This window comes from Schistocerca cancellata, chromosome 2, assembly GCF_023864275.1.
Source record: "Schistocerca cancellata isolate TAMUIC-IGC-003103 chromosome 2, iqSchCanc2.1, whole genome shotgun sequence".
NCBI lineage: Eukaryota > Metazoa > Arthropoda > Insecta > Orthoptera > Acrididae > Schistocerca > Schistocerca cancellata.
In genome coordinates, this window is record NC_064627.1 from 903881723 (window position 1) to 903896854 (window position 15132).

Below are 15132 nucleotides of genomic sequence, written 5' to 3' on the forward strand. Positions count from 1 at the left end.
AGCGACGTAGCCACGGAAGACGTTTTGTTGGCCTCAGTCACCAAGAGTGACTCACTCTACCCTAGACACAATAAAGGTTCTTTAGTAAATTGTAACGTTGTTATAGTGTGCCTGGCAAGAGAATCCTCTGGGTAAACTCCGAGAGTTTAACAAGCAGTCCATGAGTGTATACCTGTACAGAAGAAGCTAACAGTGTGACCAAACTAGTTGACTTCCTCTCTCACGCCAAAATAACTGAATGACTGAAAAGTAATGTATGCCCTAGAAACCTAAAAGATAAAGTGTACTATATTTATAAAGTTATTTTCAATGGGAATAAAACCATACATTAGCTCACAGAAACGTGATGCTGTCTTTTCCCTGATGTCTGTGTTAGTCTAATAACATGTTATCAACATTGTGGCATCACAAATTATAATTTGCATATTTATTCGTGTCTCCATTACTACAGTATTTCAGTGCGAACATCTTAAATTTACAACTGTTAGCTTTTACATTTCTTCGAGTCTTTATTACAAAAATGTTTCTACGCCAGCATCTTGGTCTTACAAATGTTAACTTGTACAATTATTTGTATCCTTATGTTTACGATATTTCTATGCTAACACTTCGCCTTACAAGGGTCAATGTTACATTCATCAGTGTTTCAGTTCCAACAATGCTTCTATGCCAAAATCCTGGCCTTACAACAAAAATTTTGAGAACCTTACAGTCGATCTATTTCACTGTAACGTTCTTTCTGGCTTCAACAGAGATAGCAACCTTCTTGCACTATCGTTGCAACAACTGTATTTTTAAACATCTCTCCTTTCACTCCCTTTGCATAATTTTACAGAACAGGAAGTAAGTCACTAGCTGTTTTTCGTGTACAGTCTAGCAGCTCATGACATTATGTGTGATGTAATCGCCTTATGTCTTTGCACATTCACGTTTCTAAGTAGGTACGCTAGGCTTACAGAGAGGATCAAACATACCAATAGCATGCGATCATGTTATGAGCTGAATCACTTAAACATTGTTAATGTTAAGCCATGTGCCTATCAGTAATGAATATGGTCATGTAATTCAGTAAAGTTTGCAATTTGTGCCTACTATTGGCATGTACTATGATGTACCATTTGCCTGTTTTCGCATTATACGATCTTGTTGGATATAGTCAGATAAAGTTATCATACGTTTTCGTGCTTCTAAATTGTAGACTTATTACGGCATCATTGCATACAAGACATATTTTGGGATACGCATTTGCATGTAATTCGAAAATGAAACGAGATAGCAGCTTATAAACCTTTCTTCCTATGATTACTTTTTAACTACTGTCTACAGTACTGGCCAATAACACATAAAAATTAGTTATTATTCTATGCAGATAAATAATTAAGTTTCCTGTGGGTAAAATGTTTCCTTAGAAAGTCAATAACATAACAGACGCCGAGTAATTAATATGGAATTAGTATGTAACAATATCTGAATAGTTAATATCGTGAATGTTGCTAGCTGAATTTAATATGTATATATAACGTAAGCTGCGTTTTGCTAAACCTGTAGTTACTGTACGTTCATGTTGACAGCAATCTTGATCAACGTATTTACCCATGAAACTGTTATATGATGTTCACAAAAACTAATTTCGAAGAGTAAAAGTGTCATATTCATTCATCGAAGATTTCTAAGACGTATTAGTTGTAAGATATGTGGCGGAATCTGCCGGATCTATGGTTACAAATAGTATTTACAGCGAAATGTTGATACTTCTGAGGATAATAGGCAATTGAAATGAAGTACAAAAGATGGATATTAAACAGAATACCACTCATGCTCCCTCATTAAGTAAAGAAATTTGTTTCACACATAACGTGGCATGTAACTACCACACGTGGCGTTCAATTAAAGTACTTCACATCCTCTACTTACAGAGGTGCATTAAACAGAATACCACTCATGCTCCCTCATTAAGTAAAGAAATTTGTTTCACACATAACGTGGCATGTAACTACCACACGTGGCGTTCAATTAAAGTACTTCACATCCTCTACTTACAGAGGTGCTGCATCACGATACGAAAATGTGCTTGAGGAGTTGGTTAAGGAGATAAATAAATATTTCATATAACTTGTCTCAGTGATCCTATTAACATTCAATTAACAAGCAGGCACTTTATCTACAACATTCAGAATGAATAACCTTAACCCCATTTGTATTCGAACTTCTGGACTGAGTTCAGAATATATAGAAGTTGGAGAATGCGATCAGAAAATCTTAAACAGTGGCATTAATATAAAGTTGATCATCGTGGTTGTCGTGTATTGATGGACGATGCTATGACAGTGTCATTCTCACCTAAGACCCCTGCGACAAGGAGGAAGGAACAACGACCGTGCTGAGAAAGGACCATCAAGAGAGGAAGCTTTTCGCTCCTTTGAGACTCCTATGATGTGGCTTGAACAATAAGAAATCTGCTTTACAATTGCTGCGCGTGCGTTGTTTGTGAAAGTAACAAAATAAGGAGTCTGAGATTTTAAGAAACATTTTCTTGTGCATTCCTTCTCTTAAACTTTTTGGAAACTTTTTGAAAACTTGTGGTAAGTTCCTATTGGACCAGACTGCGGAGCTCGTCGGTCCTAAGGTTTACACACCACTTAATTTAACTTAAACTAACTTACGCTAAGGACAACACAACACATACACACACACACACACACACACACACACACACACACACACACACACACTCATGCCCGATGGAGGACTCGAACCTCCGACGGGGGAAGCCGCACGAACTGTGGAAGGTGCCCTAGACCGCGCGCCTACCCCGCGCGGCTCTGTTGAACTGTAGGCCTACTTGAATAGCTATTTTGAACTTCTCAAACTAGAGTATGCAAAGTAGTGTGAAAACTTTGGGAAGACTGTAAGAAAGGAAATTAACAAATAAGTGCTCGAGATGACTAATATGGCTTATTTCTAAGTTCAAAAACTAATCAGCAAGAATATTTGAACACCAATGCCAAATTGATTTTACGTAAACTTACGTGAAAAGTAGTATAATGCAGTAGTGATTAAAACTATTTTAACGAAACATAGTTAGAGAAGAGTCCAAGCTATAAATCTGTACCTGTCTGTTAGAGTTATTTCGTAATAACAGATATATAAGCCAACATTTAACAATTATATATAGCCTACAATATATAGTCTATAGAATGTTTTCAGACCAGCAAAGTAAAAGATTCGCTGTATGTAACCCTACCTCCAACGAACTCCATACAAATAAAACAATATTTGAAACGATAGGCAATTTCTTTGTCCCAATATCTTAATTCTAAGGAGAACCTGTGCCGCTATATGAAGAGAATGGATCACAAATGAAGATTACGGAACGTATCTGTAAATGGTGACCACTTCTAACCAACTTAGTGAATTTATCGACGATCCACCTGCATTGGATTTTCCCTCTTATTGCCACTGCATTGCGACGGGAACTCAGGGCATACTATAGTTCAGTTCTTTTATCTCGGCGGTTCGCGCAAGCCCGCCCAGACGCGGGAGATTGCTGCCTTGCCAGTTGTACGCGCCAAGAGAAGCAGCGCCATAGTATAGTATAGTATAGTTCGCAAACCTACGTTTAGGGGGTAGCGCGCAGTTTATGAAGTAAAGACACCACGATCGCATTAACCCTTTCGCTGCTACAGAGACGTGCTCCCCGCATTCCGCGCTATGCGCGATTTTGTCATCACTGCACTGCTCGCCTGTGCAGACACATGGTGTTCCGACTGCTTTGACACACTTATCATTCGACTTCCCAAAAACTATTTGGCCCAAAAATTTGATTTTTAGACATCTTCTTGACTGATACCTTCCCCCCATAAATGAGTTAATTTTGTTCCGATGTTCAACGCAGTTGTTGTGCAGCATTAAATGTAGTAAACCATTGCACGAAATTTTGAAGAGTTTGCAGAGGTAAAAGTCACAGCGTATACTTTACGCTTGGTCGAATTTAGTTGCCACTAGAAATTTAAAAAAATTACATTAGAATGAATGAAATTCATGAAGTAAGACACTTTGATATGGTTTTGAAATAAAGAAAGTATTAGGCACAAAACAAGGTTAGAACTCGGAACCTTTTGCTTAGCAGCCAAACACCTTAACAATTACGCTAATGCAGCTCGTCATTTAACAGAATTCCTGGAGGAGTTTAAAAAGTCACGCAAAATACCGACGAACACTGTTGCTATGGCTATCAATTACTCACGTTTCGTCAAAGTATGAATAGGAAATAAACAATTACCGCAGTTCTTTATTGCGAAAAAGCGGTTAGTGAGAATGAATTTCCCTGCTATCGCCTGAATTAGGAGGCATATTGCTTGTTTGGTTTAATTAATTAATAGAATATGAAGCAATTGGTATAAGGAATGCTTTTTCCGAACTTTCTTCTATAGAGAGTCTGCTATCAAGACATTGCCTTTGTTCAATTACTTTATTTATGAATGAACGTTTCTAAAACTGAAGACACTCGTCCGTTCTCTGCACTGCAGTCGAGCTCTGGCAACGTCGTTCTCTGTTCATTAGCTGACTGTGTTTTGTGACGTCAGATACGCAGAACGAACCTAAACTCGCCTGCCGTCGTAAATGACGCGCACTTTAGTACAAAAAGTACAGTGCATTCGCTGGTTCTCCATATTGTTTCTAAAATGTGTTACGCCAAATATACATGTACACTTTTGTGTTTAAATCAGGGTTTCTTTAATTTATACTTATCAACTGTGAAGATAAATTTTTGGAAACGGTTATCCAATAAAGTAATTATCTGACCACCCTACTCCCATGCACAACTGTTTGAAATAAACGATATTCTACGATACCCACATTTATTTGAATATGTGAACTAAAAGATGAATGTGCTAGCTCAATGTTATATTGAATAACAAATGTCACATTAATAGATGAAGTCGGTAACGCCTCCGCTGTGTCGCCGACGACCATGTGCTGGTGACGCTGTTGACTGAGCCCCTTTTTCCAGCCAGGCTGCTGGACGGCACACCTCCAGCGTCACTGTAATGGAGGATCTAAATTCCAGCCGTGTGGTACCGACGGTCTTCCAGTGAACGGCAGTTTCCAGTACGAAGACGACCAGTGACATGCAGAGTCCGAGCACCAGCAGAGCGAACTCTCCCTGCACGTGCGTCAGTTGCAGCTTCACCGGACCATCCGGCGCCTGGGCGTACGACCGCATCCCTACTTGGGCGGCCAGCTGCACTCGTGGGACCAGCCACTTGCGAGCCACCTGTGGAAAACATTCGCAGCACTCAGAGCCTGCCTACATATTACCTGAATGAGATTTTTCACTCTGCAGTGGAGTGTGCGCTGATATGAAACTTCCTGGCAGATTAAAACTGTGTGCCCGACCGAGACTCGAACTCGGGACCTTTGCCTTTCGCGGGCAAGTGCTCTACCATCTGAGCTACCGAAGCACGACTCACGCCCGGTCCTCACACCTCTGCTTCTACCAGTATCTCGTCTCCTACCTTCCAAACTTTACAGAAGCTCTCCTGCGAACCACTCAGAACTAGCACTCCTGAAAGAAAGGATATTGCGGAAACATGGCTTAGCCACAGCCAGGGGGAGGTTTCCAGAATGAGATTTTCACTCTGTAGCGGAGTGTGCGCTGATATAAAACTTCCTGGCAGATTAAAACTGTGTGCCCGACCGAGACTCGAACTTGGGACCTGTGCCTTTCGCGGGCAAGTGCTCTACCATCTGAGATACCGAAGCACGACTCACGCGCGGTCCTCACACCTTCTGCCAGTATCTCGTCTCCTACCTTCCAAACTTTACAGAAGCTCTCCTGCGAACCATGCAGAACTAACACTCCTGAAAGAAAGGATATTGCGGAAACATGGCTTAGCCACAGCCAGGGGGAGGTTTCCAGAATGATATTTTCACTCTGCAGCGGAGTGTGCGCTGATATAAAACTTCCTGGCAGATTAAAACTGTGTGACCGACCGAGATTCGAACTCGGAAGGTGCTTCGGTAGCTCAGATGGTAGAGCACTTCCCCGCGAAAGGCAAAAGTCCCGAGTTCGAGTCTCGGTTGGGCGCACAGTTTTAATCTGCCAGGAAGTTACATACTACCTTTCTAACAAGTACATTTCTGGGAATTAAAACTGCGAGACTTGGAATGGTAGCAAATAATTAACGTGGACAATTTAGCGGGAAGTACAGATGATTTGGGAAGACACAGGGTAATGCAGCTGCCCCTATCGATGTCATTCTATGCAACCCGCAGTGTTATATCTGCTCTTTATAAAACACGCATAAGAGCTTCATATTCTCTGATTCTTTACGTGCCAACTATTAGGCCTACAGTAAAAATGAATGGGAGCTCTTTGTAGGAAATGTAATGCACTGAAATTTTGTACTGGGGTACTGCTTCGCTAGAGGCCGTATTATGGAGTTATTGAAGAAAAACGTACAAAAGTGGCTTTCAAAACAAACCGCATTCCATGACTCAGCCCCCATCAATCAGGATTTCTAGTATATTATCTACGGCTCTCAGTCCTATCACAAAAATATTGCGACTGCAAGTATTATTTCCCACGTTCGACCTTTTTTGATCTTCATTGACTGGCCGTCTTACACCACCGGCTTGGTCGAGGCAGTTAAAAATTGTAAAATTGTTGTCTGAGTAAACTTTAACTAGCCCGCCCGGTTGGCCATGCTGTCTAACGCACGGCTTTCCGGACGGGAAGGAGCGCCAGTCCCCGGCACGAATCCATCCGGTGGATTTGTGTCAAGGTCAGGTGAGCCGGTCAGTCAGTGGATAGTTTTTAGGCGGTTTTCCATCTGCCTCGGCAAATGCGGTCTGATTCCCCTTATTCCGCCTCAGCTACACTATGTTGGCGATTGCTGCGCAAACAAGTTCTCCACGTACGCGTACACCACCAATACTCTACCACGCATACATAGGGATTACACTAGTCTGGTGTAAGACGTTCCCTGGGGGGTCCATTGAGGGGTCGAACCGCAGAATTACCCTGGGTTCGGTGAGAGCGGCGGAGCGATGAAGTGGACTGCGGTAGTCGTCGTGGGGTTGCGGACCACTGCGGCTACGGCGTGGACGGAGCCTCTCCGTCGTTTCTAGGTCCCCGGTTTACATAACATAACATAACATAAACTTTAACTATCAGTTTTGTAAAGTAAAGTATAGTAAACACTTGCTCTATCGTTACATTAGTCCGGCCTTCGGACTGTGAAAAAACTGTACGTGTAAATAATAAGTCTGGATCGAATTGTCTACGTAATTAGTTTTAGTGGAACATTTTAGATAGTAGTTTTTATTTAATTACGGGCACTTTTAAATTATCAATGTTAAGAAGTAGCCTACTATGCTGGTGGCGTAACATCCCAACCAATACAGACCGAAAAAGATCGAATATCGGGAACAGTTCGTGCAGTCCGAAATTTATGTACCGTGGTAGGAAGGAGCTCCACGAATTACATACGAGAAATCCTGACTGGTGAGAGATGCCTGTGGGGCTGGAGGTGCGACTGAAGGTTACTTTTGTACTTTTTATTGAATAAATCGAAAACCGTGGCCTCTAGCAAAAACGTATCCCAGTACAAACCTTAACTCTTGATAGTGGACTCTGGTCTCCTCCTAGAGCCTAAGATCAATGTGATTCGAAATTTCGGAGATTCATGTCCGCCATCTTCAGATGAACTCTGCTGCTGAGGCCCAATGAAAACTGATGATGGTGGACAGATGGAGACTACACTGAATTATAAGACCGGGAAAGCCTACGAAGTCACATAAAATTTAAGTACATTACATTTTCCACAAAAATGTCCTCTCCATTTTTTCTATAGGACTAATAGTTTGCATGTAGCGAGCGAGAGGTCGGAAATCTCGCGCATAGTTTATGAAGGTGTACTATTTGTCTTGGGTGGACTTGGTTTAAAAAAAATGTAAACTAAATATTACGATAGATTTTATAAATAATCGACAAGTACGTCAAAGAAGAAGAGATAGAACTACAATGGACATGTTATTCCATGGAGTCTTGCGCTTCTATGCATGAGCTATCTTTCCTTTGTCATTTGCTTATCTTATCTGCTTGGATTCGGACCTAAGAGGACGTGCTTGTGTAAAGCCCATCTCGCTGTACCAGCTGATAATGTAAGACGTACTTAAAACCCGAAAAATATAATGGTTATTTTGTGAAAAGAATTTGTGTATGTGATCAGTCTATTGTGAATCTGACACCTTTATTGTCTTAAGTAGATATGGGCCTTAACAAAGAATTTTCATTGTTAGGCGCCATCTTAGAAAAATCTTTAACATTTTTCTTTTAGCTCATCTACGAGACGTGCCGTCGGTTAGGACAATTAACTTTATTTCAGATCCCACATGACCGGAGGCAGCTACTAATAATTTAACAATTTAATTTACAGATTTTCTTTATATAACGAGATAAAATCCCAGGCAGAAAAGGTCTGGTCATAGGATTCCAGTCCCATTATAGGATTTCATTTGTAGATGCTACTCTTGTTATATTATATTGGGGAATCGAGACGAAACCACGACATTAACTTACGTACTACAGTAGTGTACATGGAACAGATTTGGCAAATATTCTCTGGTGCAATAAGCACACGACTTCTCACGATCCTAGTGTTGGATAAATAATAAAAGGACAATAATTATAGACGATTACGTAACTACCCTGAGAACTGAACTAGTTTACTGAGTGCTTATACACGTCGGGCTAAATTAAACAACATATTGCACTGTTAATAATATTCCTAGGTTAGTTATTTCTCTTTTATGCTGATCCATTGCATTAATGTGTGTTTCTTTTTTGTATAAGTCACGGCTCATATTATTTTATTACATCACACTAATAGTCACAAAACAAATAATTTTATTTTATTTTATTACATTACAAAGGCCAGATATAACATTGCGGATTGAATAAAACGGTTTCGATAGGGGCAGCTAAATCACCCTGTCTAGTGTGGCAAACTCGGTATACTGAACTGCAGATACACTCGCTCTAACCGGGCCGCTATCGAGTCAAACTGAGACTGGATAACAGATAAGGGTACTTCATCCCAATACTGTCTCCGTACCAGAGTACATCACTTGTAATTGCTGAAGAGCAGTGGCATTTCAGTCTACTGGTAACCCGTGACTACGTCTGTTCACTGGGTGAGAGATCTGGAGAGTGTACTGGAATGTTCAGTACCCCCAGTATCGAGGTTGATCAGGACGTAACAGGCATCACGATCTCTCCCTATAAATGTCATGAGTCAACGATCACGCGATATTGTTTGTGGTTAAGAGATTTGTGAGACTTCTGCAATTAGAAATAGTCCTATGGAACATGAAGAAACATACAAAACCACTTTAGTCAACATTAAAGAATCAATAAATCAAATAAGGATTTAACAGTCTGTATAGATAAATATATATATGTCCGTTTCCTTCAAAATCTTGCGTCTCCAAATGTTCTTCAGTGCTAGATAATACGCACTTAAATATAAAACTGCCTGTAAGAATGAAACTCTCGAACAAAGTAAGTGAAATCGTCACTAAACTTTACCTAAACTCACCCTTTAAACAATTTTTAAATGCAGTGTTTAACTGTATTATCTTACTATAATGTATGACGTACAAGTGGCCCTAACTAATTAGCTTGGCTTACCTGTGGCAATGGAGACGAGTTATTTCTCGAAGTGATGAACATAAAAATACAGCGGAGCGGCATACCAGCTCAATATCAGGAAGCCTTGCGTAGTGCAATTCAAGGACATGCAACTATTGTTAGCAGATCATGCTTCAGTTTTAACCACTGTGCAAAGTACAGTGTGTCCATTCACACATCAAATTATTAGACGGTGGTGGATACTGAGTGTGCTGATTGAGGTAAAGGGGCTAGCATTCAAAAATTATATTGAAACTCAAATATCCTCCTTTGCAGTTTTAACGATTCTCACAAAACTTACTTCTTTTTACAAATATGACTCTGTCATGAAATTAATTATTGAAATGGTAACAGAGTGATAATTCTAAACCTCTGAGAGCAGTCCATGAGAATAGGTTATTCAGATCTGTACAATGAAACTACTAAGTCGAACCTAGAAAGAGAAATCCCAGTAAAACTTTCGGTTTTCCAAACACATCGTAAATTACAGATAAGCAGGCAGTGCTCAGCAATGTGTCCATCACACGACTCACTCACTTCTCACAGAATGCCACTGGCAACAAAATATCACAGTGATTGTATTCATAATCTCTCTGGCATAACATATCGGCTGTTGAAGACAAGTGTTTGAGAAATGTCGATCCTACAAATATCAAGTACGACACATCGAATGAAAACATTTAGTCTACATCACATTTCTTGAATACTAAAGATAAACTACAGGTTTTACACATTGTGAGTGGAGATCGAGATGTGGAAGATATTGCGGAGGATGTTGGGTCGAAAATGATGAGGAATATATTTGTGGAAAATGACTGAAACCTGGGATTTAAGTGTTAGGATAGGGGTGGGATGACAGCCGGACAAGGAAAGAGAGGGTTAGAGCCTTTCTTTGTTGTGATTTGGGCACAGTAGTTTACTGTTGGTTGGTAGAGTGATCGATCCCGAAAATAAGTTAATGGTCTAGGAGGGAAAAGCGATTGAAATCCTTTGGTAAGTAAATGGAGTGCGTGGAGATGAAGGGGAGGTGCGGCCTGTTAATAGAGGTGCGGCAGCAGGGAGGGTTCTCAAGGATGGAGAGGGGGGGGGGGATTATCGAGACTATTGGGCGTCGAGTCTCACGTTTAAAGACGATGTGTGAATGTGATTAACTGGTACAGGAGGTGGGTGTGAATGTGTAGGCAGATGGAGAAGGCAAGGCCTAATAAACGACGTTCTAGGTTTGTGTGGGATTCGTAGTACTTAGGATGGGGATGAGGTCCATGCAACACTGGCATAGGTAGGATGGGACAGATGAGGGTCTTGTAGGTTACGTAGAATGTTAAGGAAAATAATCCCTGTGTCCAGCCTGTCAGCAGTTTTAGTCTATTGTGGACTTTCTTTTGTCTGGTGAATATTTTTGGATTTTAGGCTGCTTTCCAATCGAGTCGAAAGTATATTATTTGATCAAAAGTATCTGGATACGAATTAGTGGGCATTAATGTGTGGCCTACATGCCCTTCGCCCTTATGACAGCTTGAATTCTGGTGCAGATACTTTCAGTGAGGTGCCTGAGTGTTTGTGGAGGAATGGTAGCTCATTATTTCTCAAGTGGCGAAATCAGAAAGAATATAATGTAGGACCCTGTGGTCTGAACTGTTGTCGATGTTCTAACTCATCCCAAATGTGCTCCTTTGGGTTTAAGTTGGGACTGCTGCGGGACAATCCATTTCAGAATTGTGACTGTACACGAACCATTGCCTCACAGATGCTGCTTTATGACAATGTATTATCATAATGATGCAATCATTGTCTCCAAACTGTTTCTTTACCGTACACAGAACGTAGTGCTGCAAAATGTGTTCATACCGTTCCATATTCACGTTTCATTAAGAGCAGTAAAGGGTCCAAACCTTAAATACGAAAACCGTACCCATACAGAGACTTTCGTACTTCACTGTTGGCTTTAAAAATGATGAGAGATACCGTTCTCCCACTGATTCGCCAAACTCAGACCTCAGACCCTTTCATCTGTTTCCCGCAAGGTATACGTCGATTATTCACTCCATAACACACTCTTCCAGTCACTCACTGTCCAGTGCCAATTCCGCATTACGTAGGACGTCCCGCTGCTTTTGGTCCGACAACGTATTTTAGTGTTTTAGGTAGGATGACTAGGTAATTGTGGACTGTGATATAAATGTCACGGGGATGAGTGGTGGGGATAGCCGGTGGAAGTCATCATATAGATGTCTCTATAAGCAAATACAATTTCATATGTATGCCTGATCAGAATTAGGTCGACTTAAACTGAAGTACAAGAGTACGTTATATTATTAAATTACTGACGCGAATTATAAAAAATTAAAAAAAAAATTACAAAATAACATCGCCATATGTACTCGTATGATTGACTGCAGTCAATAGCGTGTAATAAGATGATGTGATTTCAGAGATAACGAGGGTGTGAAAGACGTTATCGACGTAATAAGCGAACGCAGAAGCACACGCTAGACATATAATAGCTTTGTGGCATAGTGTTAAGAAGCGACGGCGGCAATTTTTGATATTGCTGACAATCCAGTGACGGGACGTCGGTTGCAAATAATATATTGCCGAACTTACAGTTTGAGTTCATTGAGGGTTCCGACCTAGAGAAAGCTAATAACACGAACAGTGAGAATGTACTTAATTCATTAGATAACATATTTGAAGCTACTGGCATTTTCTGTGACCCCTTCAAATCCGCCGGCCGCAGTGGCCGAGCGGTTCTAGGCGTTACAGTTTGGAACCGCGCGACCGCTATGGTCGCAGGTTCGAATCCTGCCTCGGTCATGGATGTGTGTGATGTCCTTAGGTTAGTTAGGTTTAAGTAGTTATACGTTCAAGGGGACTCATGACCACAGCAGTTATGACCCATAGTGCTGTGAGCCATTTTTTGAACCTTAAAATCCTTTGAGTGGATGAATCGCAGCGTTCTGTTCAGTAATATTATGTTGCTACCGGCACTGCTGTGAAATAGTACGAATCTTACCTAACTAACACTAAACACATGATGTCGTTGCGAATCTCCTGTAGAGGAAGTAATCACTCTTCATCAGATTGGTGATTAATTACCTGTGGTATTCCTCAGGGTTCGATCTGGGTCCTGCTGCTTTTCTTCAGTAAATTAATAAATCTCTTGTCTATTACATTGCCAGACTTGTTTCGTGTGCAGATGATACAAACATTTCAATAAATAGCAAGTCAAGTACAGATTTATGAATGTCTGGTAATCGAATTTCACTAACATTCATAAATGCTTTAAAGCTAATGCACTGTCACTAAACGTTGAAAACACCACCTATATTCAATTGAGAACCTGTAAGACATTTCCTTCCAGCATGTGTATAACATGTGAAGACATGCAGATCGAAGAGGTTGACTGTGTTAAATTTCTGGGATTACAACTCGATATTAAATTCTGTTGGGGAGGGCATACTACAGAATGGATGGAGCGCCTAAATAAATATGTATATTTGGAATGAGAATGATGTCAGATGGAGGAATACAAATTTAAAATACTGCATGCTTTGCATTCTTTCATTCCATTATTTCATATGGGATCACAATCTGGGGTAACTCGATAAACTAAGCAAAAGCGTTTCAAGTGCAAAATCATGTAATAAGACTTATTTGTGGTGTAAATGCAAGAACATCATGTAGAAAGCTGTTAAAGGAACTGCGTATTGTAACCACTGCTTCTCAGTATATTCATTCCTTAATGAAATTTGTTGCAAGCAATATGTCTCAATCTCCACCCAGTAGCTCCATATATAGCATAAGTATTAGGAATAAGAACAATCTACATAAACGCTTAAAATCACTCCCCTTTGTCCAAATAGTGTTCTAATATTCAGGAACATACATTTTCAATAAATTGTCAGAAACGATTAAAAACTTGGTTTCAGATGAAGCACAGTTTAAACACAGTTTGAAAGACTTTTCGATACGCAACTACTTTTACTTTGTAGATAAATATCTTAACAGTAGTCTTAGAACAGTTTCAGTAAAAATATCTTTTAGTTATTAGTTTTGACAGCACTTGGTCAGAACAGTGAAGGTTAGCTGTTTTGTGTATGATGAATTGATTAAAAATGCATAACTGCGTTGCATTCTGAAAGTGCATAAATTCTGTAATTATTAGCACTTACAAATTGCTATATTTATTCACATACTTAGACAATCTATTGACAAATTATGAGGAAGATCAGTATCATATTTAAATGCTCTATGTTTTTCATGTTATACTTTCTGATATATCCCACACTCACGAGAATCATCACATTTTTTGTCTACGCAACGAAAACTAAATCTAAACCAATCTAAAAGAATTGCCAATTTTTAATAACTGGAAAATGGCTTGGCTTTTTAAAAACAAAATGTTAGTCACAGGCATACATCATCAATTCGAGATCGCAGATCCACAATTGAATACATAACTGTTAACCAAAAAGAATCATTGTGGGTAACTGACATAAGAGTACATTAAGGAATTGACATCTTTTCCTACGAATATTTCTCAGTTTCTAAAAATAATATTCTGGGCAATGGAGAAGAAATAATAACACTAATAGAAATAAATATATGACATTTAAAGTACACTTAATAAAATGTAAGGGCATACAACCATTATATGCAAAAAGAGGAAATGAATAATTGCTATTGAAAGTTGCTACTGCAGATATTAATGAAGAATGAGAGAATATTAGTAGTAGCTTACAGAATCCTACATTTGAAGCACTGGGAAAAAGATTTAAAAGATGTGATAACAAGAGGTTAGGAGGGAATTAAGAGCAGAATATTATTAACAAACAGAAATTGCTAAATAGGAACATAAAAAAGCACCCAGTGCAATTTGTGCCAAATATAGAAGTAAACCAGAAAATTACATTTAGGACAAAAAGGAATTGCCTGTACAGAAATGAAACATTTGAACAGACAAGAAAAAGATATATCAATCATTAATATAGTCAAAAATAAACAATGTGAAGAAATCTATAAGAACATTTCTTATGACCACAACTTGATGGAACAAACAGAAATGAATGTAGGTGGGAGAGAAATAGGTCTGCTAATATTAACAGAATTTGAAGAATCTTTGAAACCAATGAAGAAAGAAATGCGGCTAATATAAATGACATTAACAGCGAGTTATTAAAATATAGCAGATTCACTTACAACTACGAAATTTCAGATTTCCTAAATATCTTCTTGGAGAATACGGGATATTGTCGAAACATTTTTAACTAGAAACCATATATTTATAAATAGAAGAAGAGAGCTTAACAATGAGACATACATAGCTTCTATCAGCTATGTCAAGGCGTTAGATAGAGTTTAATTTTAAACGAAAATGAAATTCCACAACACTTAATAAAGGATATAAAAAGCCATACAACGAAAGTAATTTGATA

The 15132-nt window shown here is 39.4% G+C and overlaps 1 protein-coding gene across 1 annotated transcript in view; it reads right to left on the minus strand.

The window, feature by feature from the left end:
- Positions 1-4930: 4930 nt before the first annotated feature.
- LOC126159769 (glutamate receptor 1-like) overlaps positions 4931-15132 on the minus strand; it is a 108621-nt gene continuing 98419 nt past the window's right edge. The window contains exon 7 of the mRNA XM_049916574.1: positions 4931-5278. Coding sequence (XP_049772531.1) covers positions 4931-5278 — 348 coding nt within the window. The remainder of the gene's footprint in view (positions 5279-15132) is intronic.